This window comes from Mus caroli, chromosome 18 (genome assembly GCF_900094665.2).
Source record: "Mus caroli chromosome 18, CAROLI_EIJ_v1.1, whole genome shotgun sequence".
NCBI lineage: Eukaryota > Metazoa > Chordata > Mammalia > Rodentia > Muridae > Mus > Mus caroli.
Genome location: NC_034587.1, coordinates 58,370,075 through 58,393,779, shown reverse-complemented (window position 1 = coordinate 58,393,779; position 23,705 = coordinate 58,370,075). Strand labels below are relative to the sequence as shown.

General features: G+C 38.6%; 1 protein-coding gene across 8 annotated transcripts in view; it reads right to left on the bottom strand.

The window, feature by feature from the left end:
• Positions 1-2,266: 2,266 nt before the first annotated feature.
• Csnk1a1 (casein kinase 1 alpha 1) overlaps positions 2,267-23,705 on the bottom strand; it is a 32,749-nt gene continuing 11,310 nt past the window's right edge. Inside the window, exons 3-11 of one of the 8 annotated variants that reach the window (XM_021150253.2) lie at positions 22,236-22,362; positions 21,068-21,166; positions 18,666-18,749; positions 15,048-15,187; positions 14,001-14,079; positions 13,335-13,409; positions 11,831-11,937; positions 10,147-10,295; positions 2,349-3,154 (exon numbers count right to left, since the gene is read on the bottom strand). In XM_021150253.2, the coding sequence (XP_021005912.1) occupies positions 3,147-3,154; positions 10,147-10,295; positions 11,831-11,937; positions 13,335-13,409; positions 14,001-14,079; positions 15,048-15,187; positions 18,666-18,749; positions 21,068-21,166; positions 22,236-22,362 (868 nt within the window). In that variant the 3' untranslated portion in view covers positions 2,349-3,146. Of the gene's footprint in view, positions 3,155-8,002; positions 8,578-10,146; positions 10,296-11,830; positions 11,938-13,334; positions 13,410-14,000; positions 14,080-15,047; positions 15,188-18,665; positions 18,750-21,067; positions 21,167-22,235; positions 22,363-23,705 lie in introns of those variants that run through there. The other 7 variants (XM_021150255.2, XM_021150252.2, XM_021150254.2 and 4 more) reach the window with 7 other exon arrangements.

Genomic DNA, 23,705 nt, shown 5'->3' with positions numbered 1-23,705 from the left:
TTCAAGTTTCTGATCTTTGCTACGTCATACAGATTACCCTCACATCTTGGACATAGCCTTATTCATCACTATATAAGCCAGCTTGGCCCAGACAGACTCAGCCAACACAGCCAAGGTTAGTTGGGAGGCCCACTCTTGGTACACCCGCACGGATGCTGTCAAATCAAAGATGCTTTGATGGCCGTTCTTGGAATCTTCATGGCTCGTTCTGGTTGAGTTACAATAAACTATTCTTTATTATTCCCAGCAATCTCCAGGGAAAACAGCCTACTGGCTTAGACTACACCGTCTGTCTCTGCGGTTCATGATTTATCACAATTCAGCTTGTGTTACAGTACACTCTGAAATATTTACAGTATGATAGACTTAAAGCAGAGAGGAAATCACAGCAAAGGTAAGCCTTGTATGTCCACTTGTGGGTCATAAGAGCATATTCACAACCACACGGGAGAGACAACCAGCCTCTCCCTTCATATATATTCTTTTTTTATTTTCTTATTTTACCTTCCNAAAACAGAGACATTCAACAGTAGTTAGAATGGCCATCTCCCAACAGTTAAAACGCTGCCTCACCCAAGGGTGAACAAAGGAAAGAGTGGTAACCTAAAGTTCAGCTGAGCCGGCCACTGTGGATGCAGCCTTTAGTGGTGAGGTCTTCCAATCTCAGAGTGATGTCTTCAACATACACCATCATTTTAGTGGAAAAGCACAATTGATTTGGTGAAATGAGATTCATTTCCAGACAGGATTAGTAACTGCATTCACTGAACTTCACCCTCTTCTTTGTGAACTGTGAAGAAAATGAATGGTAGCTAGAAGATCAATGGATTCCAGCTCCAGCTGTAGATGGGACGACAAAATACCAGGACAGAACATTTCTAGATTCTGATTCACAAAGCTAACAGCAGTTTCAAACCTGCAACTTAATGACAAACCAACAACACCACGACCTTTTCAAATGGCAAAAATACAAAAAAGTGTTACAAAAATATTTCAGAAAAAGTGCATAGTCTAAGTGCATAGTAAATAAAAGCACTGAAAAATATCTTGCTAGATAGAGAGAGGGAGTTCAACTTGGAAAGCTATTGCCAAAGCTGAACAGTTTTATTTTACACAAACTATACTCAAAATAGCTTTATGAGACTGATTTCCGGCTAAAAGTATCAAAGGGTTTATTAGTCAAGAAACTGACAAGCATGGGAGAAAAGAAACATGAAGCTGCCACCCCACCATCAGATCCACCTCAGATTATTTCAGCTTTACGGTAATAACACATCTCTTGGTGATAGAATGTGGCAATCATGGAGTTAATTATTGCTGTTTCAAAAAAAAGGGGGGGGGGAGAAAAGGAAAACTACTACAAATCAATTCTGATACAATCTTACCAAACATGGGTCAATTTACAATTCAAGATTATACACAATACCTAGTTACACAATAGGCTCCTGGCAGCATTTTCAGACAAATTTTCTTTTTAATTTATCTTGACATGCCGTAAATGAATAAATTATACCATTTAAAGAATTACTGTAAGTTTTTCCTTCTCTTGGATCAGAGAAAAAACTGAAGAGCGACCAAGAAAGACTGGGGGAAGCGTGCACAGGTACTTAGAGAGGTGGGGCTTGAGGGTCAACCATCACTAACTTCACACTGTATGACAACCTTACAGCCATTTCACAGGGATTATGAAGAAAAATATTTTGTAATATAGTTAAACCCTTTAACACTTTCACTGTCATCAGTTCATATCTGCTAGTCAGTGGCGGCAGAAGTCAATGCCAAAGTTCCCACAGCTGTAGCACGGGGTAGTGTGCCTATGAACTACAAACAGAAAGCCAAAGAATACCTTTCTCTTCAGATCAAGACACCCCCCCCCCAAAAAAAAGCCCCAAACCAAACCTTTTGCAGCAAAGGAATATCATATAACAAATGGCTTGAAGTAGTCTATCAAAAAATTAGGGAAAGCTGGACATGGTGGCTCATTTTTTTTTCAGTCCCAGCTCTTTAGAGAGGCAGAGTCAGGAGGATCTGAGAGTTCTAGGCCAGCCTGGTCTATAAAGTTCCAGGCCAGCTAGAGCTACAAAATGAGACTCTGTCTCAAAATATAAAACAAAACAAAAAACTGGGGATGGATATATATATGTGTGCATATATATGTATATATATATGTACACACACACACACACATATATATATATATATATACACACACACACACTTCATAGTGAGTCAGCCAAGGCATTTTGTTTAAAAAAATTTCACTTCCTTACAGAAACAGTTTTTAGTTTTTAATGAACTTGTAAACAAAAAGCTCCCATTTCAAAATAAAAACAAAATCCCAGATCATATAGATGTTTACAGTGATTACATTTATCTAAGCAACACACATACATGTTCAGTTGTAAGACGGTAACTAAATTCCCGTGACAAATATGCTTTTTTTAATAGCAAGAACATTATAGAGTTAATGCAGAGTCCTAAAGAGAATCTAGTAGTCGCTATGTTTTTTTTCTTAAGTCTTCACTTTAGATGCTGTTATTTCTAGCACAGGTAAGCAGGCAGAGTCTTTCAAATGCTCAAACACTGGAATCTTTGGTTGCTACCATATCAGCTGGCTTGCAAACAAGAAGCCAGCCATTTAAAGAATGTTTTAAGTTAACAACTTGCAAACCCCAGGGATGGAAAACCCTAAGAACACACAATTGTGAACATTTACAACCATCACAACTGTGGCCGAAGACTGTTCATGCCGTTCTTCTGAAATGAGATCTCAAAGCAGTATAGTTCAAAATAAAAGATTTTAACAAAAAAAAAAAAAAAAAAAAAAAAATTGGCATATGCACAATTTCTCCACCAATTTGTGGGTCAACCATTTAGTTAACTTTTCCACTTGAAAAAAAAAATGCAATAGAAAACCGGACACCATGTTTCACTACCTCAGTTAATATTCACAAGTACAGCGGCTACAGCTCAGGATCCGCAGTGCTACCCAGAGCCAGTTTATACCGAAATGAAGTGCTTTACACCAAGTAAATGGTTGTCCACAACACCGGCTAGTGTACATATGAACTAAAATGTCTAGGTTTGGGGAGAAACAAACGCTGCTCCAATCGTCTGCTCTGCTGCTTCTCTTCCGCAATTCATGCTTAGAAACCTATTAAAAAATTCAAACAGAAAAAAGATGTTACAAGTTTTAAACATTTTTTTTTTTTACAAGTACTCCCCAAATTAGGTATAAGTAGGACAATAATCACTTGGAAATGCTGTGTTTTTTATCTGGAAAATCACCAGCCTAAACTTTTCACAAGGCAGTACATGCATCTCTGATTAAAGCCACTCCCCACCCTCACTCTGAATAACCCAGGAAGCAGTCTATAGTCAATCAGAGCCTCAGCACCCAACTCTACGCTACAGTAGAGTTGTTACATTCACAAGAGGATGCCCAGTTCTTCTTCTTTGGTACCAAGAACACACTATATTTTAAAAACCCAACAAGCAAAGAAAAAGAGACATTACTGCAGCGCTAGAATATGTTTCTAACTAGAGTAAATGCATGAATTTCTGTGTATACCATCTAATAGAGAGATTACATAATAGAAAGCTTTAATGAATTCATTAAACATCAACTTTTTATACCACTAAGAAATGATTTCTATATAAAACCCTCGTGCTAAACTTACTACTTTTCTACTTCCATTGCTGCATTAAAAAGACCAAGTCTCATGACTAACTCCCAAACTAGAAATGCTTCATGTACTTTCCAAATTGTCCTGATACACAATTCTCTCTCCTCATGAGGGAACCCGGGGCTGCTACCTTTAATGGCTGGTCTTTTTTTTTTTTTAAAAAACCTTAAGACAGAATAAACAGTCTACCTCTTAGTAACACAAACATCCCATAAAGGCCACTTGGTCTATTCCCTTCCAAACCCGAGGTGACCTAACTACATTTCAGACCATTTCTTGACTTTTTAAAAACAAAGCCAACAAGCAAACCACTAGCATGACAACCCCCACGCTTCCGTCAATAATATACTGCTCCTCTCCCTTTCCTCTTCCAGCACTGGATTTTTCCTTTGGGCTTCATGGGATATATAAAATTTTCCTACTACTTACTTTTTATTACAAATCTTTTCAAGAATAAAATTGTAAAGACATTATTAAACATTTATAATCATTTTTTTTAAATAAATGTATTTTCACCCGTTACTAAAAACTTCTCATTTGGGAGGAAAACTGGCCATCCTCGTGTACTGATAAACACACTATCCTAAGCTCTGAGGGCAGAGATGTGGTTTACCCCACTTCCCAGAGTATCTCCTATGAAAGAACAGGCACATAGTCAACCCTGATCCCATAATCCTAAAATGGCATAAAGCAAACATTGAATAAAGATGATGAAATAGCACCAGTAAACTTAAAAAATAAAACAAAACAATAAAAAAACCAAAATCGTTCTGTGCTCTTTTATGTGTAAGATGCTAAAATCAAGTATCTTTCCAGATGGTTCACCACCTTTTATTTATGCAGGGCCTTGCACTGAACCTAGAGTTTACAATTTGGCCAGCTTGCTTTGTGGGATACTATCTCTATATTCCCAGTGCAAGGATTACACTTGGCCTACATATCCACCCATTCCTAAGGGTCTGAATGCTGGTTTTCATTGTCTGCTAGTGCTTTATCTATTGGACTAGCTCCCTAGCCACACAGTAAGGCATACTTTAAAAGGCTATCATACTTGTGATCTAATTCTGATTTCACAGGCTAAGAAGCTATTAAAACCAAGGAACCATGGACTAGTTAAACAAAAATGATATGGCTTTAAGTATTAAAAAGTTATTCATAAATACTGTAACCAAAGGCGATTTCCCAGCTACTACACCTAGGGTTTCCCCCTTATCATAATTTGCTGTAATCATGTAACTGTATTTTAATAATTTGATTGTTACATTGAATATCCCTTCATGCAAGCAGATTTGAAGGGGAAAACCACTACAAACTATAAGCCAAAATACAAGACAACTTAGTTTTTTTTAATAATAGGGAAGCTCTAGGTCAGAAGTCTATCTGTGTGGACCTGCTAGTTCAGTCTGTGGTCAACAATTGTTTAGGGCCTGGCTGAAGGTTAGTCTAACAATATTCCTGGTAGAGTACAGCGGTCAAATCCAGATGTATTTCTTCAGCTAGACAGGCCAACGGCAGATGTTCTTCTACCCAGGCATCCTTTCTCCAAAGAGCTGTCCTCTGATAGTACTCAAGAAGGAAAAGCATCTCAGCAGGCCAACGTCCAATCTTCAACTACTAACAATCACTCTCTTCCAGCCTGTATGCTTTAGTCTTTTGTTTGATTTTAAAATCTTGTAGCCTGGGTGGCACCCCTGGTTCCAGAGTGCATCTTCACTGTAGCCTCAGTTAGAAATGAGGCATCAGCATCTCTGTTCCTACAGGAGGGGCAGAATGAAGACTATTACCAACATTGGAGGATTAGTGTAATGACCTAGGAATTAAGCTATATTAAGTTTCTTTTCAAGTCTTTGAATAGGAAAAAGTGCTTACTCTTATATAACACACTTTATCCCCTCAAAAAGAAATCTGTAAAAATATAGCTTTACTCATGAATCAATTTCAAACACCCATTTTTTTCTTTTTAAAAGAGAACCAGAATCCATTTAAAATAGACACTGTTATGTTTTGAGACAGTTTCACCTGCTTCTACATCTGTATTGATGGGACTATAAGAAAGGTCCATCATGTGGTAATAAGGTTTATATATTTGTGGTGGATGTTTGAAATTTAGGCTCTTTCCACTGTATAGTATGAATGAAACAGTCTGAAGTTAGTATCAATGCAATCATCACCATACAATGTCACTTATATTAACTAATTTTTCCTACAACATTCTTATATAGTCTTCCAGTTATACAAAATTAAGCTAAATGAATTTTGAATTAAGCCGCCAGTATGTATAAACCCACTACATCCTACCAAACCATCAAGCAACAATCCTAGCAACTCATCTACAAACTAAAACCACAAAAGATTCAAGTATTTTTTTAATCACAAACTGGTACTTTATGTGTAATAGGTTCACATCATTCTTGAATTGTACCAACAGTTTAGCAGTCTCAATTACTGTCTTGTCTACTCAGATTTCATTTTCTAACAGTTTTTACAGTAGTTAAGCTTAACATACCTGTTATGAATGAATCCTTCCCAACTGGCAGATGGTTCAGCAACACTGTTTCGGTCTCTGACAGTCACCATCACACAGAAGCGGACATGCTGAAGAGTTAACAGGCCCAGCAAGCCTTGGAGAGAGCTCTTGGACTTTCATCTTCATTTCTTCTTGGACTGTGTTACTCTCCAGCTTTACTGTCCACAATGAAAAAGGCTGACAAAAACCCCAGAATTCAGCAAGAAGATTCAGTTTCCTGGTCTTCTTTGAACTGTGTATTCAAGGTAGATCATTCTTTCCAAATATCTCAAGGTCCTCCCTTCCCTGTTTTGGGTTAAGTTGCTGAATTATCAGCTGTGTTCCTGACAGCAGTTGATGAAGCCAGAAAAGGTTAAACTACATGGAACTAGGAGGTGAAGGAAGCCCACTGTTGGGGGAACACTGATACAAGTAGGTTAAGGTGAGGGAACGACACTTCAACTCTTAGAAGGTCATCACAATCTTTTATATTGTAATAAAGGTGTTTAATACTTATGTCTGAGACAGGGAGCAGTTAAAAGACAGTAGGAGAATAGAATCCCATGAGGATCTGTCTTCTAAATGATCTAGCTAAATTTCTCTCTCATGCTGTCTGTAACTGAAGTGATTTTAAACTTTCTCTGTATGTATTGTGCTTCTGATATGAGATATCACTAGGGAGCCCAGGCAGCCCTCAGACTTGCTATTCTATTGTTTCAGACACTTCTGCACTGGGAAAAAAATCCAAGAGACATTAGGAAAAAACATTTTTTCTTGGTCTTGACTGGCTCTGAGATGCAGTAACTGAAAGGTCTAGAAGTAATTAGACCACCTATTACAAAACAAGTACATATTAACTAAATAAGCAAGATTTAAAAGTAGAAGAATCCCTGTACAGTCTCGGTGGATGGCTAGAACTTTCTCTAATTTCTATGAAAGAAACATAAATAAATAAATAAATAAATAAAAACAAAAGCTTAAACCAAAAAACAACTTGTCGAGAAAACCCCAAAACTAAGCCAAGAACCCCCTCTACAAACTCAAAAGACTATAAAAAAATTATCAGTAAATGTCAACATTGAGATGATCTTTGCAGAAGACAGTCTCTAAGACAGAAACCTGTTTGCTGAAGATTTATGAAACGGAATTCACAGACATGCAAGCTTAAGTGAGCGTGCACCTGAGCATCGGAGAAGGACCTTCCACATGGTTTGTCTTCAAGACAGCCTTACAACGTAGCCCTGGCTGTCCTCAAATTCAGAGATCCAAACTCCTGTCTCCTGAGAGCTGAGATTAAAGATAATGTACCACAACCCTCAGCCATTTTCCATCATTTTTGAGCAGAGAGAAATCATATGGTATTACCGTTATTGGAAGATACCACGACATCAAAAGCTAATAGTAGCAGAAATAGCCTATAGTTCTATGTACACCCTATTATCTAAAAGTTTCAAGTCACCATTAACCTACATAATGTGAGAGGCAGAAGGTCTAAGACTAGATTTTTCATGCTCATTTCAAGCTACCCTTAGGGTAGAAGCATTTTCTTAACTTTACCCTTTGGAATCAGGTCTTCCACTGTGGACCTGGAACTCAGTGACTGGGCTTACTCAGGCTGTTCAGCAAGGCCCACGGCTTTGCTTAGAGTACATACACTTCATTACAGCCTGCTGGCTGCTGTTCTGAGACAGGGTCTTGCTCACAGAGATGAACTTTCTAGGATTCAGGGCATGTGCTGCACACGATGCCCAGCCCACTCTGGCCCCTTCCTCCCTCCCTCCCTCCCTCCCTTCAGTTTTTCTTTCCCCAAGACAGGTTTTCTCAGTGTAGCTTTTGCTATTGGAGCTTGCTGGCTTTTAAAATGCTGGTTCTAGGGATTAACTCAGTTCCCATTTCTTACAAGGTGGACACCATCTTAGCTCTCCTGTCCAAGAATGACATATTTTAGTAGCAAGCAGTATTGTGCTTAAGGCAAAAAACCTCCTCTCTTGGTAACCCACCGCACCCGCCTACTGTTGAGAAGGAACTCTTTGTCTATTGCCATTAACCCCTGAGATCAAATGATCCACTTGCCTCTGCCTCCCAGTGTCTGAGACTATATATAAGCAATTATGTCGCTGAACCGGGCCTTGTAAATGTACCTTTAGAAGCAGTCAATACTAACAAATTATTTATTGATAAACCTCTTATTTCAGAACATGATAAGACCATGTACATGTAATAATGTGCACGACCACTGTGTCTGATGATGTTCAACTGGTTTAAGAGTTCAAGTTTTTTATGAATAAGTTACAATACAAAAGAAGGCTTAAACTTAAGTTTAATCACGTTTCTTTTTCAAGGAAACATACTAACTCAGTGGATCCAACTTCTCGTCTTTAATACCTGGATAAAGCAGGACAAAAATTCTGCTTGTTTATTAAGAAACACACAGGAAATTGGAACAATAAAGCTAGGTAAGAATTAAGATACTTCTTTCTGAAGGCTGCTGAGTGCCTGAAGAAACTGTTCTAGGCCAGATGAGAGCGAGCTCGCCCTTAGCTTTACTTCTAAGCCCCAATTTAGGTGCAGAGGCAGAGCAGCCCAAACACACTGCTCTGCTCTTTAGCTTAGGCCTCACCATCCAAACCCCACCTACATCAATTCAAACCCCACCTACATCAATTCTCCAGCTCACCCTCCCCAAATACAGACTCACAGAAAGGAAGGGCCTCAAGTTTAAAGTTAATAACTGAGCTCCTGGGGTCAGGATGACATCAGGTCAGTTTATTTTTCAAATGTTCCTCAGATACTAAAAGCTTTTCTTTCTTTAAAAAGACAAGGTCTTACTTAGCCCTGGCTATCCTGGAACTCACTCTGTAGACCAGGCCAGCCTCGAGCTAAGAGACTAAAAATACAACACTAAATACAACACTAAAATATAGAACAAATACTAATATTTGAAAACCATGTTCAGACTAGAGCAGTCTTTCAGAAATCGAGTAATTAGACCCTTACCTGCCCACCACTTGCACAAAGCAGGCAGGTTTCAGTAGGGAAGCCCCAGAGAGGGAGTCAGTAACACAGAAGGAAGCGGGAGTTGAACTCTAAGGCACCAGGAATAAGGAATGATGCTGTGCTCTGACAGTTTTACTCCTCAGAAGTATTACAAGTGCCAGAGAGACAGAGATGGACTAGCAGTTTAATGGCATTTGCCTCAATTATCTTCAACTGACAGTCTAACTGCAGGCTTCAGGCTCCACACTGAACCCTAGTGCCAGAAGTTCCTTAGCACTTAAATAAAGTGCTCCCTTTAGGAAAGATCATTCTGAAATTGGGATATCATAGTTCATTAGCAGAGAGAATTTGATTTTGGAAGCTATACTGAGCTTTGCAATTATCAAGTTGCTCTGCAACTAAGAAGATAGACATGCTAAAGGCAATGCCAAGACTCACCTCTGGAAATTAGATCATGTTCACTTTTCCCATTAAATGCCAAAGCATTAACATGCAAACAAAAAATTTAGAATATCTTACACTGTTAGTCTGAAAGTAAGTCAAAATACCACGGCTAACCAGATTTTTATTTAAAAAAAATCAACAAGTGTTAGGTCTAGGATTTTGGATTGATTGGCAATACCATATTCCCAACACCAAATGTTTATTTTGGAAAAGGGTTAATGAATGAGTAAAAAAGATGCAGTTGTTAAAATGACCCAAAATCCCAAGAGAAATGATATAATATACACACATATATGTATATAGAAATACATATACATATATATGAACAAGGACATTTGGGTTTAAAGTTAGTAGTCAAATTTTCCAAGGACGTCTTTTTTTTTTTTTTTATAAATATGAAGCCAAATTTTATGTTTTAAAACCACCTCCTTGATCTAACACTGTTAGAACTGAATGAATTATCCAATTTGCATTTAATTTCCCTGTAACGTCACTTGGTTCTTGGCTACTAACCTTTCATGTTACTCTTGGTTTTGTCAGTTTGCTTGCCTGTGGGGGTTTGGGCCTGCTGACCCTGCCCACTGGAAGAGGCTGCCTGCTGGGCTGCTTTCTGCTTTAACATCGTCCAATCAAATGTGTAGTCATATTGGTGGTTCAGGGTCCTGAAAAAGAAATGTTGTGTTAACCTTTGAATAATACTGTCCAGCTAAATAATCAGCACACTTTTCAAGACAGCTGAGGGCACTTCTTCTCCTATTATACAGATAGCCCCAGCTGGTCTGGAACTCTGCAAAGATCAGACTCCCCTCAAGCTCAGAGACCTGCTTGCTTGTTTCTTGACTGTTGAGATTAAAGGCAAGCACTCCCGTGCCCAGCAACCCAGGGCATTTCTTTACATTGAGAGTTTTTCTTTTAAGCTCGGTAACTTTTAATATTTTTTCTTCCTGCTCAGTAAATAACTACTTCTACTATGTCACAACTAAGGGGAAAAACTTAGATGTATTAGATTAAAAAAATAATAACTTTTCAAATAGAAGTCGCCTTTTAAATTCTCTCCAAAGTAGCTCAGAATACTAGCACCTCCACACTTAAGGTGAATCTCTAGGAGTTTGAGGTTGGATAGCCCATAGTGAGACCAAAAAAAAAAGTCAGCACAGTGATGCACACTTTTATTCCCAGCACTTGGAAGGCAGAGGCAGGTAGATCTGTGAGTTTGAGGCTACCTAGTCTATAAACCAAGTTCCAGGACAGCCAGAGAAACCCCATCTCAAAAGCTGAACCCACCCCGCAACACCATCTCTCAAAAAGGGGCATGTCGGAATGAAAAAACCAGTAAGTAAGCAGAGACAGCAGAGTCAAGAACCTGCCAGGGGAGCATACACAGAACTGGCAGCTGGCAAGGCAAACAGGATCCTGGAACATCACATCTGAGACTAATGACCTACTTGTTGGTTCCTTCAAAGAATCCGATCTAAAGAATCTAAATCTAGTCTCAATTAGCTATCTCGTGCAGTGGATGACCCTGAACACCCAATCTCTTAAGTGCTGGAGTTTCAGGTGTACCTCTGTCAGATTCTACATTTTAATACCCCACCCCCAACCACCTCAAGACAAGCTTCCTCTGTGTGGCCCTGGCTGTCTTGGAAGTCAGAGATCCGCTTGCCTCTGCCTCCCGAGCAGTGAATGCTACCATGTTCAGCTTTTAATGCTTTTTATTTGGTACCGAATGGGGTTCTATACCACTGAAACTTTAAAAAAAATTTTTTTTAAATCACTTTAAAATATTTACTTTGAAACTAACATTATTTCTTCCTTTCCTCTCTCCAACCACACTCACATGCTCCTTTTCTTAAAAAATAAAACAAAACCCAAACACCAACCGTGATCTTGTTTTTGATCAACTGTTGTTATCCGCCAGCCCTACCCAGGAGTATGTGTGGCATTACTTGTTAGACTTTCACTGCTATCTTCTCTGGCACTCAAGATTCCCTAGTTTAAGGAGTCATGTTGGTGAGACTATTGGGTGTAGCTTCTGATATCCCTAGGATATACTAGGATATTTGATCTTCCCGTCTACTCCACTTGGTTTTACACACACACAGCCCACACTCTGAGTTATCTGAGAGAACAGTCTGCCCTCTTCACTGGTAAGACTTTTTTTTTAGCCTCTGCAGCTACTTATATCTTAACAACTGACCTGAAAAGGATGCGGAATAGCTGCCTCAGATACATGTAATCCGGAGCTTCCTCAAAGCGCAGCCCACGACAGTAATTTAAGTACATGGCAAATTCTGCAGGAAACCCCTATCAATTCAACATTTAAAACAGAGTGAAAAGCAAAACAATCAAGTTAGAGAAAAAAAATTCAAGTTTCAAACTATAAGCAAAAAGAAATGTAAAAATAAGTTGTTTCCATACTTTGTAGGAAGCTATGTCTTATTTTTCTCACCAATTTAAGCTAAACTTCATCTACTCAATCTAGAATATTCTGGTTAGTCTTTTTTGTTTTTTGTTAACTTGGAAAAAGCTAGAGTCATTTGGGAAGGAGCCTGGGGGACATTTTCTTGATTGATAACTGATGTGCGAGCGTCCTTCTCCCAGGGGCTGACGCCACCCTAGGGGAGCAAGCATGAAAGAAAGCGTCCTCCTCCACTGGCTCTGCTTCAGTTCTTACTCCAGGTTCCTGTCTTAAATTCCTGCTGATTTCCCTCAGTGATAAGAGCTGAAGCAAACCCCTTCTTCCTTGGGTTGCTTTTGGAATAGTATTTCATCACAGCAATAGAAACTCAAGACAATTGCAAACGAAACCACCTTTCCCAAGAGCACTGTGCTCCCAAACAATTCAGGACTTGAGGGCAATACAAAGACAACAGACTTCTGTCATACCAGAAAAATAACTAGGGTGATTTCCCCTACCTGAGATCTGAGGCCTTTCTGTTAGGGTCAGATTTGCTTTTTTTAGCATGACTACTGTTGCTTACTTTCTGTGTGTACTGTCTGTGAATGGATGTGCATGTGATATGGCTCTTGCACAGGGAACAGAGAACAACTTGTGGGAATTGTTCCTTTCCTTCCACCACTTGTCCCAGATATCAAACTCAGGTAATCAGATTTGATGGCAAGTGTCTCTCAACACTGTGTCACCTTGCTGCCCTTTCTACAAATTAGTTTTATTTTTAAGATTTATACATACGTACATATGTACGTTTGTATGTATGAGTGGGTGTATATATGCACTATGCTTGCCTCATGTATACTTGGTGCCCAGAAAGGCCAAAGACAGAAAAGAGCGTGTGAAGCTTGACTGGTAACCATCCAATGTACACACTGGGAAATGAACTGCATCCCCGGAAAGAGTAGCAACTACCATTTTTGTCTGTTTTTTGTTTGGTTTTGATTTTTTTGGAGAAAGGATCTCTCTCCATCATCTGGGCAGTCATACTTTAACCTGACTCTGACTATAGAATGCTGGCATTAAAGGTACAAGTGCAACAACACACCTAGCACCTCTTAAACCCAACTGAGCCATTTCTCCAGCCCAAATCATTTATTTAGTCTTACTACTTTAGCTCTGGATGCATAGAACTTGCTATGTATACAGACCAAGACTGTCTCTGCCTCTTGAGTGCTGCAATCAAAGGTGTACACCACCACATTTGGCTCACATTAACTTTCTTTACACATTCATCATGCACACTTACCTTACACAACACCTCAACAGGAGTGGACATCTTCTTTTCACTAATCTTTTCATATTTTTGTTTCTTTGTTGCAGCCTATAAGAAAAGGAAGAATGCAAAGATAAATTGATTTAATGCTTAGAAGAAGTATAGCAACTAAACTCAGTGAACAGAGACGTATACTCGAGATTCAGTATGTGAGAACTAAGTAAAGAAGTGCATGGAATCAAGTTCATATTGGATAATGTGATGCATGAAAGAACTGGGCATTTTACTGTTTTCCTTTAAAGGTTCAAAATAGCTGTTAAATCCTATACTACTGACTGACTTACACACACCCCACATCAAAACCCCACCTGTGAGTGCACCTTGATAAGGCTAGTGGTCACCAATGACTACCAGCACAAAAAACCAAACAATTGCTTTTAACTAATTTCCTACTAAAATGGTTAAATTTAGGTTACAGGCTTTGGCTGTACCTCAGATTTAGAAAACACCTTCCTGCTATTTTTCTTCCTTTCCTCCTCTCCCCTTACAAAGGTCTCTTCTTCCCTCTAAGATGGAGGGGCTCCTTATGTTGCCTAGGCTGCTTTTAGTTTACTAGGCCTATTTCAACTCCCAAATTCTGGGATCACCTGCCTCATTATTTTTTCTTCAATTACCCTCAGTAATTAGAGGCTACTGTACCTTCAGTCCTTGCCACGGCAGACTGGTTCTATTAAAATACATCAAAACATATCCTAAAGATTCCATGTCATCTCGGCGACTAGAAAAGAGAACATTATTTTATAAACCAGATTATGGGAAAACATGAAAGCCAAACACTGTACACAAAAGAAAAGAAATGCTCACAAATGAAGATAAAGATCTATTTGGTGTCTTACAAAATTGGGCAATTAGAGTAATAATGTTCAAAATAGATTGTTAACTACTTAGGGTTAACTACTGAAGACTGTCATAGAACTTGAAACTCTGTTTTTAAAAAGAATGCCAACATAGCTAGACAACACTCTAAAAGGTAACAAATGAAAAACAAGAAGAGATGTCTGAATTTTGCAACTCCTAAAGGCCAGAGATGTACAGAGAAACCCTGTATCAAAAAAACAAACCAAACCAAACAACCAAACAAAAAACCCTGAAAGCCGGGCAGTGGTGGTGCATGCCTTTAATCCCAGCACTCAGGAGGCAGAGGCAGGCGGATTTCTGAGTTTGAGGCCAGCCTGGTCTACAGAGTGAGTTCCAGGACAGCCAGGGCTATACAGAAAAACCCTGTCTTGAAAACAAACAAACAAACAAACAAAGTAGGCATGTTAAACCTCAAAAGAAATTGTCAAAATACTTATGTTTTCAACTTCCATTCCTTTTTCATTCCTTCCCTTTTTAGATAGGGTCTCATAATGTAGAACCTAGCTAAATCTATTCCTTGTCCTGTAGCCCAGAAAGAAGGACCTTGAATCATTAACAAACATCCTGCCTCAGTCTCCTAGTGTTAAGATTGCAGGTATATGCCATTATACTAGACATTTAACTTTCTATGACAACACTCGAGAGAAAAAATCAAAAGCCCTGATGAACTGAACTGGCTTCTGTGCACTAGCTAACAGCAAGGGTAAGACAGTAAGCAATGCCTTAGATCCTCAGCCACGAAGGATCATAAGACAGTAAGAAACGTAAACACAAACTCAAGAAAAGCCATCAATAGTCTGCCTTGAATTTGGATTTGATAAGACTCACCTCTGCTCAATACCAAGATGTGCATTGATGCTGGCATATCGGGCAGTGCCAGTGAGGTTTTTATCTTCTCTGTATGGTATGTGTTGCCTTGTCCTGTTGTCTCTGTACTTTTTGGCCAAACCAAAATCAATAAGGAATAACTTTAAAAGAGAAATAAAGAAACATTAGGTTTCTAACCTTGTTCTTAAACAATCTCTTATTCATTAGTATTTTCAAATATCAAAATGTAGTTTAAATGAAACAGATTATAGATTTAACATCCCAATAAGCCTTTACTATTCTTCACCAGTAAGTAACAGCCACCCCTCCATTCACTATACCTAGTAATCTATCCTTATGCGTGTAACTTCATCTGCCCAATTCTTATACCCACACTAGCCTGTCTTCTCACAGTAAGAATATATATGTTCCACAGCAGAGTTGTCAAGGATGCTCATGAAACTTGACAGCCCATTTTTATGGATAAAACAAGCATGCTTCAAATCTATGCACAGCTTTCTAGGTATCTTCTCATCCACAGAGAGCACTCTTCAGTGTGTCAATAGAAAGCTAATTATTTCAATGACATAATTCTCAAAGTCTGATACTGTTAATAAAACATTATAAAATAAAAAAGCATGCATTACATTGTTTCACAAGATATCTGAAAAATATAAAATGTTAATCCAAAAATTAAAAGCATAGCATTTAAATTAAGATGGCTTACAAATTATCTGCTTAAATAAACTAACCCAAATCACATTAGCATTTTAGAAGAAAATGTTTAGTTGTATATAATCTACATGGTATCCCAGAAATAAAGTACTAACAGCACATTAAGTAATTCAAATTTGGCTTACAAAACTGAAGTTTTGAAAGGGAAACCTACTTTTTGATGAAAAGGTAAAACTCATTTCTGTTTACCAATGTATTTGAAGTTTTAACTTCTATAAACGCCCTACTTACCATACTATGCTATAATAAAATTCTATCTCCAACATTATCAAGCTAGATATTTCTATGTGTACATAGAACACATGTAAAAGTGTCTCTTTTCTAACTATATCTATACTTTATTCTTCTTTTTGTTAAAGTTCTGGGCCTTTTCTGCCAGTGTGGGATCTGTGATGCTTTAGGAAATGTGTTAACTTCATCTTTTAAACATATAAGCAAAGTATCTCTACTTGAATTAATATCAGCCAAGGGTAACAGCACATGCCTTTATTCCCAGCATTGGAGTGGCAGAGACAGGCAGATCTCTTCCTTCAAGGAGAGCCTGCTCTACAAGGAGGGTTCCAGGTTAGTCAGTGCTACATAGTGAGACACCCTCCACCCCCAACTAAAGTAAAACCTGTTTCTGCCAGCTATTATGAACTATACTTTCATTTGGTCTACTATAATACAAGACTAATGAGAGATATATTGTAAGCCTAGTATTAAACTCTCTAAGCAATCAAGTTATTTAGGAATATGGGAAAGCACTTTAATACATACAGCTCACACTGATCTGAGTATGAAAACCACCATCAGTATACTAATAGTAAATAAGCATACAGTTCTGCAGACTTACTCTGAAAACAGAAAAATTAGCAAAGGATATTCAGCTTCATGGTATTTAAAACAAGTCTTGTTATTCCCTTCAGGTTTTCAGAGAAGGGGAAGTGAGCTAATGTGGATGTAATGTGTCTGACAGCTGGCACTCAATAAGCAGACACTGTGTAAACAACAAAGACTGATTCAAGAAATCCAGCACTCAAAAGTTATCTCCTCTATAAAAATGAGGAAACAGTATTAAAAACAAAAAATATAAAGTACACAAAAAAACCCAGAGCAAATACTACCTCCTCAAATGCCCAATCTTTAATAAGAAACTGCATAAAGGGAGAGAACCAAGTAAGGAAAGTCAGTATCAGTTAAGCATAAGAACTGCACCTGCAAAGACACAGGCAATCTTCATTGGTGGGACAAGTTACTCCATGAGCTTATAGTAATTATCTGCAACTTAACTAGCTTGTATAGGATTTACTAATATTAAAGCATTTAGATTATCAAGCAGTCATGCTACAAAATGTAAGCAAAATATACAGATGGGTGGGTAAGTAAAAAATCAGGCTATTAAGTTTTTACAAACTGTTTCCTCTTATAGTGAATGCATTAAGTCATGTGCTCTTACCCCTAACCAAGATTAAGCCGCAGCAGTAAGGTGTTTGGGGGTTATTTATTGAGAAGCAGTCTTGGTTATGCAACTAACACCCTAGGCTATCTGGAACTCCCTATGCAACTAGTCCTGGCCTGGAACTTTGGTGATTCTCCTCCTCCTCCTCCTGGATTACAGGCATGTGTCACAACTCAGTCCAATAGTGGTATTTCAAGTATCCGAAACCTTGTTCAACAGTAGGAGGCTAGCCCCTCAACACTACTGAACACACCAAAAATCAAAAAACAGGGGGGTAGTTCAGACAATCAGTGAAAGGTGATTTAGATGAGTAAACCAGTGCACAGTTCTGCACAGTCCTTCACTTTTTGGTGATTTATGCCAACATAATCTTTTCAGAGAATACAGTATCAAAACTAAAGACTTGTTGGTTCCAGAAACACCAAAATTCACATCCTTAAAGTAAAGGTTCCTTTGTCTCTATAAAAACTCATATTGGAGCTGGGTGGTGGTGGTGTACACCTTTAATTCCAGCACTAAGAAGGTAGTTGCAGGTAGATCTGACTTCTCCAGGCCAGCCTGGTCTCCACACATAGAAGCTCTGTCTTGAAAACCAAAACAAACAAACAATTCATTCTGGCACACTGGCACAGGTAGGCAGGTGGGATGGCTCTCAATTTGAGGCCAGCCCACGTACATATTAAGTTCTAGGCCAACTGGGCTACAGAGACCTGGCCTCAAAACAAAAACAAAAATATCACATGGGGGGGAAAGACTACAATTTCTAGATAAGTAAATAAAATGTAAAGTAAATTAGCTTACTGGGTTGTTTAGCCTGCCCAAATCTAAATCAGGTCATATATTCAGTTATTGTGTTACTAATGGTCAGTGACCACTTAGTTTCTTTACTCCTTAAATTGTTACTATTATGAATACAGTGTCGTTTAGTCTAGAGCAGAGAATGCAGCCATTTGGTAGAACTGGACTGACAGCCTGTTTTCAGAATCAAGTTTGAGAAATACTGGCTGTGAAACCTGACCTATACTTACTGGAGGCTCTTAGGGAAGGAGAGGACAGCACAGCAGAGCTCACTACAGATTTACTACAGCACAGTGAGACTCAATTTGTGTATTAAGTTCTCCGACTCCAAGCACATTTTTAACCTAGTCTACCTAACTTTTATTTAAGTAAAGTTTCCAACACTAAACTTAACAGCATTTCCTCATATCAATGTTAGCAATCTAAAACAATGACAATATCCTATTTTCATTCAGGCTTGATCTAAGCTTTAAAAGTTTTAAGCAAAAGCCATGAAAATATCTTAGTAATGTTACATGTTTGCCAAGTATGTCTGAATAATGCCAACATAAGAGATGCTTGAGCAAGATCTATATTCCCCAGAATTAAATAAAAGTAATTAAAACAATAAGAAAGAAAAGCACATGAATTTGGGGTTGAGGTTGGAATAGGAGACAGTTTCAGACCTGGTTTAATCCTGAGAAAGATGGGTCCTGAGAAGGACTAACAGTCATGCTTCTTTTCCTCTTCCCCACTGGAGATTCTAAACACTGAACAGACAATAGAGGTGGCAGTGCATCAAACAGTATTGCGTACATTGCAACAATGGCCGGCGCAGACAGGCAACACCGAGGCATTAGAGAAAGAACAGGGTAGCCAAATGCCATCCTTCTTCCACCAAGCACTGTAGCTTCTCAGTTTTCCAAATAAAAATCACATGCTCAAGAACACTGAATTCTAGAATACTTAGATTTTAATGCCACTATGATTGTGTCACTGCCTGAAACAGGGATATCAATGGTGACATTTGGCTCTTTAATTTTTAAATAAAAAATGGGGAATTTGGATCTGCAATCTTTAAAACCACAATCTGCCCTTCCCCCCCAAAAGAATGTATGGGGGAAAAATCTTCAGTAAGGAAGAGGTAGAAGGCATTTAGTCACCTTAAAATTTATTTTTAAAACCATGCAGGGCCGATTACTGGAATAGATGAGCAAATTCACTAAGATTGGAGCAGCTACTCCAATATCAAATTCAGAACAATTTCCAAGTAAGAAATTTAACTTCAAAAAACCAAACTCGGAAGCTGCCCCCACCCCATCAAGCCTATCCGTTGTGTATACAAATCTACTGGTACAAGCTGACTGAAGGAGCCAGTCTTACACAATGGGCACTTTCAAACTACAGTAGTACTGAAAACACCAAAAACAACCCCCAACTACGGAAACAAGACACTGAAGTAAGTGTCCAAGAGGAACATTTCTATTTGAATCATAAATGAAGCACTTCACTTCGGTCCTATGGTCTCTCTCAAAACTGCTACAGGTAAGCAGTGCTACAAATCATCTTCCTATCTGTACTGAGGACACAGATTCTAAAAATAGACTTCCCAAGACAACTATCTATGTGGTTAAACGCACTGTTCCTAAGACGGGGGAAAGAATGTGAGGTGTTACTATCTAGGCCACTGTTAAAGTAAAGGCAAAAGCCATGTATACTCACTGCTCTGTCACTATGCAGAACAGGGGTCACGTGGGCATATCGGGGGTTTAAGGACAAGGAAACAGGAAGGAGAGGGCTGGGAAATGGCCAAAAGAAGAGTCAAACTACCAAAACTGCAGGAGAAAAAAATTAAGACCGACAATTTTTTTCCAACCAATTACCAGGTTTTATGGTAATAACGAAGAACCTGGATGCTTCAAAGAGAGAAGGTACATTTCTTTATATGCAACTTGGGGATGCAAGATAAATTATAAGGCTGAAAAGCCCTTCAATATATGAAATTAAGTGAAAAACCTAATTTCCTAAAACTTGGACAGACCAACATTAATCTCTAGCATTAACAAGTAACACCAGTTCTAATAATGGCTCCCAGTTGGCATTCATACAGGCAAACAAAGGTAAACATTTACAGCTGCACCTAAAACACCACACCCCCTACCTGCCTGACAAATGGGAAGTTTCCTTCCAAAAAACAAACAAACAAAAAAAAAAGCCCCCTCCCCCCAGTTTGTCCTGAAGTTGAGAATTTCTGAGATCATGAGATTGGAACATGCTTCGTGCATTGCCAATGCTGCCTGTCTGCCCGAGCTCAACATTGAATGAATAAAGAAAGCAATTCACTCAATAAAACTAAGCATTGCAGACAAAATTTCAATATTATTAGTTTCTAACTGCAATCATGCGTCCTAACCTAACCACCCATATGCGGAGCAATCAGCAGGAACCCCAGTAAGCACTCATGTTGCTACACAGATGTTCGATTCAACACTCAGTATTGTCCTGTAACAGCATGGAGGAGGGTGGAGAACTCACCCAACCCGAAACCCAAGTAATAAACTGTAAGCTACTTCTGAAGCGGGCCCAAGAGTTATTCTTTTACATACACCAATCCAAGGACTGAAGAGCTCTCAGTACCAACCCCCTCAGCCATAGTGACAGATGGGTTGGTGGCTGCCACACTGGCACAAGTGCATGTATTACAAAACCCACACTTTAGAGTCTAAGGTTAAAAATCTGACTTGTTTCATTCAGGAAGGATTATATGTAAGTGTTTTCACTATTTAAGTGAATGAAAACTAGATACAATTGTCTAAGTTAAGTATAGTTGATTAAATCTCATTAAAAAGCCCTTGGAATTTTATTATTTTCACATAAATAAACTAACCTTGGTTGGATCAATTGTAGAGCAACATATTTCAAGTTACTAAGTTAATAGAGTTAACTGATTTATCTCTAGCACAATCTCTTAAGTAAATTACAGCATATTCAATTTACTATGGCTTTTTAAAGACTTACAAGTTTTATCAACGCAATTCATATCAATATCTTACTCTTTGTTCTTTCATGCAAAGAGCATTTAACTAACCTTATTACAGTGACGCCCAATACCCATTAGGAAGTTATCTGGTTTAATGTCTCTGTGTATAAAATTCTTTGTATGCACATATTCAATTCTACTGATCATCTGAAAAAGAAAAGGGGTAGAAGAGGTGATAAGATAAAAGCAAGCAGCATGAGTTTCTCAAGCACTCCAGCAGGCCAGATCACTTAAGAGTCTGTAATGACAGCAACAAAGCCCCCCATTTATTATTTCAAGCCTGCTGGCTATTCAGGTCTAAACTAGTAATGGCGTTTGACCTGTTTTAAGTAGAAATGATTAAATACATGGGCTCCTGGATGTGGTGGCACTCGCTTAGTCCCAGCCCTCAGAAGGCAAAGGCAGGTGCATCTCTCTGGGCCCTCCATACCAAGAAAGAATAACTGCCAAGAACTACATTGCAAGAAGGCCTTTGCTTCAATCCTTTCCTATTCTTTCCCCGTTACTAGTGTTGACTCTTCTACCACAGAACCTTGACTAACTTGTTTTCGTACTTTTCTCTTCTTGACTTTAGGCTCCTAGAAAGGGCTGTTTTATCTACTTTAGTTTCTCCAGTGGTAAAACCTAAGGAGTTTGAAGCTAGCTGGGCTACCAAGAGGCAAACTTAGGGATTTGTTTTAATGCTATTAGTACTTTCAGACTTTTTTTTTACCTTGTTTTGTTTTGTTTTTTTTTTTGAAACAGAAACAGCTTCTCTGTGTAGTCCAGGCTGTCCTGGAACTCACTCTGTAGACCAGGCTGGCCTTGAACTCAGAAATCAGCCTGCCTCCGCCTCCTGAGTGCTGGGATTAAAGGTGTGTGCCACCACACCGAGTTCAGACTTTTTTTACCTTAAGCATCAATTTGACTAGAATCATTTAGTTATTTGGGTGCCTATCAGTTATTTATTAAGGGAATGGGGGGGGGGGAGTTCCTTGCTGTTCTTTGATTATCATAAACAGGATCTTTTATAAAGCCCAGGCTGGACAGGTAACTCCTCTTCAGTTGCCTGAATGCTGGTACTTTAAGAGTCTGTGCCACCACGTACAAAAAAACCAACCAACCAAACAAACAAACAAAAAACTAAACAAAACCTAAAAACAACCCAATTCTATGAAATATTGCTATTTTATAAACAACCTTTCTCGTCTGTCTGTTTTGTCAAAAGTTTGCATACCTGGTCAGCTAACATAAGTACAGTCTTCATAGTGAACCTCCTTGAACAGAAGTTGAAGAGGTCTTCGAGGCTGGGTCCCAGGAGATCCATGACTAGCACGTTATAGTCTTTTTCTTGCCCATACCACCTAGCAATACAAGAAAGGAGTCAGTACAAACATGAGTGAGCACTTAACATCCTAACATTTAAACTGTTTTTAAGGTTAAGGCTTGAAACAATTTCTTAGGCATGGTAGCTCACACCTGAGAAACTAAGGAGAATTGATGAGTTTTAAGCCATTCTCAGTTAAGAAGATCCTGTCTCAAAGCCAGATGACTGATATTGTTTATTTAAGGTAACCTTTCCTCTAGTCACAAAACAAACTGAATAATCAACTATACTGTTACACACACACACAAACTCATCAGCACAGCTCAATTTTGTAGCATTTTGCATCCTTTCTCCTGACCTGGGACAAATTCTCTGTAATGAAGAAGTGCCTCCACCAGCCACCCCACACCTCAGAAAGGCTTATCATTCGCTCATGTCTCCCTTTACACCAAATTGCACTTAGTTGTTTGTCCTTCTTTGCAAAGAAATCACATTTTTGTTTAGTTTATATTATAAAAGTATATTGGCACACATGATTAGATTTATCTGCTTGAGAAGAACCATTTACCTATCCAGTGCTATAAATGTACATTAAGTGAACTCCCCAATAACTCAAGTGCGATTACTGTTAATTTTATCTGTTCTAAGGACTAGAACTTACTACCCTAAGTCTTTTCACATTTTAATGTCTGCAAACACAGGTTCTCCTCTGAAATAATATGGAACCAACCTGGCTATATACAGCAAGCCTTTGTCTCCAGAAAAAACTAAAATTGGTATAAATGACATAAAAGCCTAACCTGGCATAGTTTCTTTGCTAATACCAATAGGTACTAAAGCCAAGATTTTTTGAAAAATAAAATCTGTGAATGTAACACCAGCCTTCAGGAGCCTGAGGTAGAGCTTGAGTCCAGCCTATGCTCCAGGGTAAGATAAGATCCTGTCTCAAAGGCCCAGAAAAAGCATTACTTACAGGTATCTAGGATACTACTTCTTAGGTATTTTAATGCTAATTCTTTTTTTACAGTTTTGCTCTACTATGCTACACTGTTGATAAATAGCGTCAGTATTAACACAAGAATACAAAGGTATAATGTTCCCAGGAAGGAAAGCTGGTGGTTTGGGAACTCAGGCCCTGCTAGGGAAGCTTGCACTGTTATATTGCTGACTGGAGACTATATGCAGATCAGAAGGCTGGTATTTCTGTTTTTGAAGTTGTTTATTTCAATTAATGGTCTCAGATACTCAATACTATCATTGCTTCAATACCATCCATCAGAACTGTAGTGTATTTCAAAAGTGATATTCAAGAGATTTAGGAAATACAAATAAAGCTCACATCAATTGGCTCTAATTTCAGACCACTGCTGTATTGCCGAC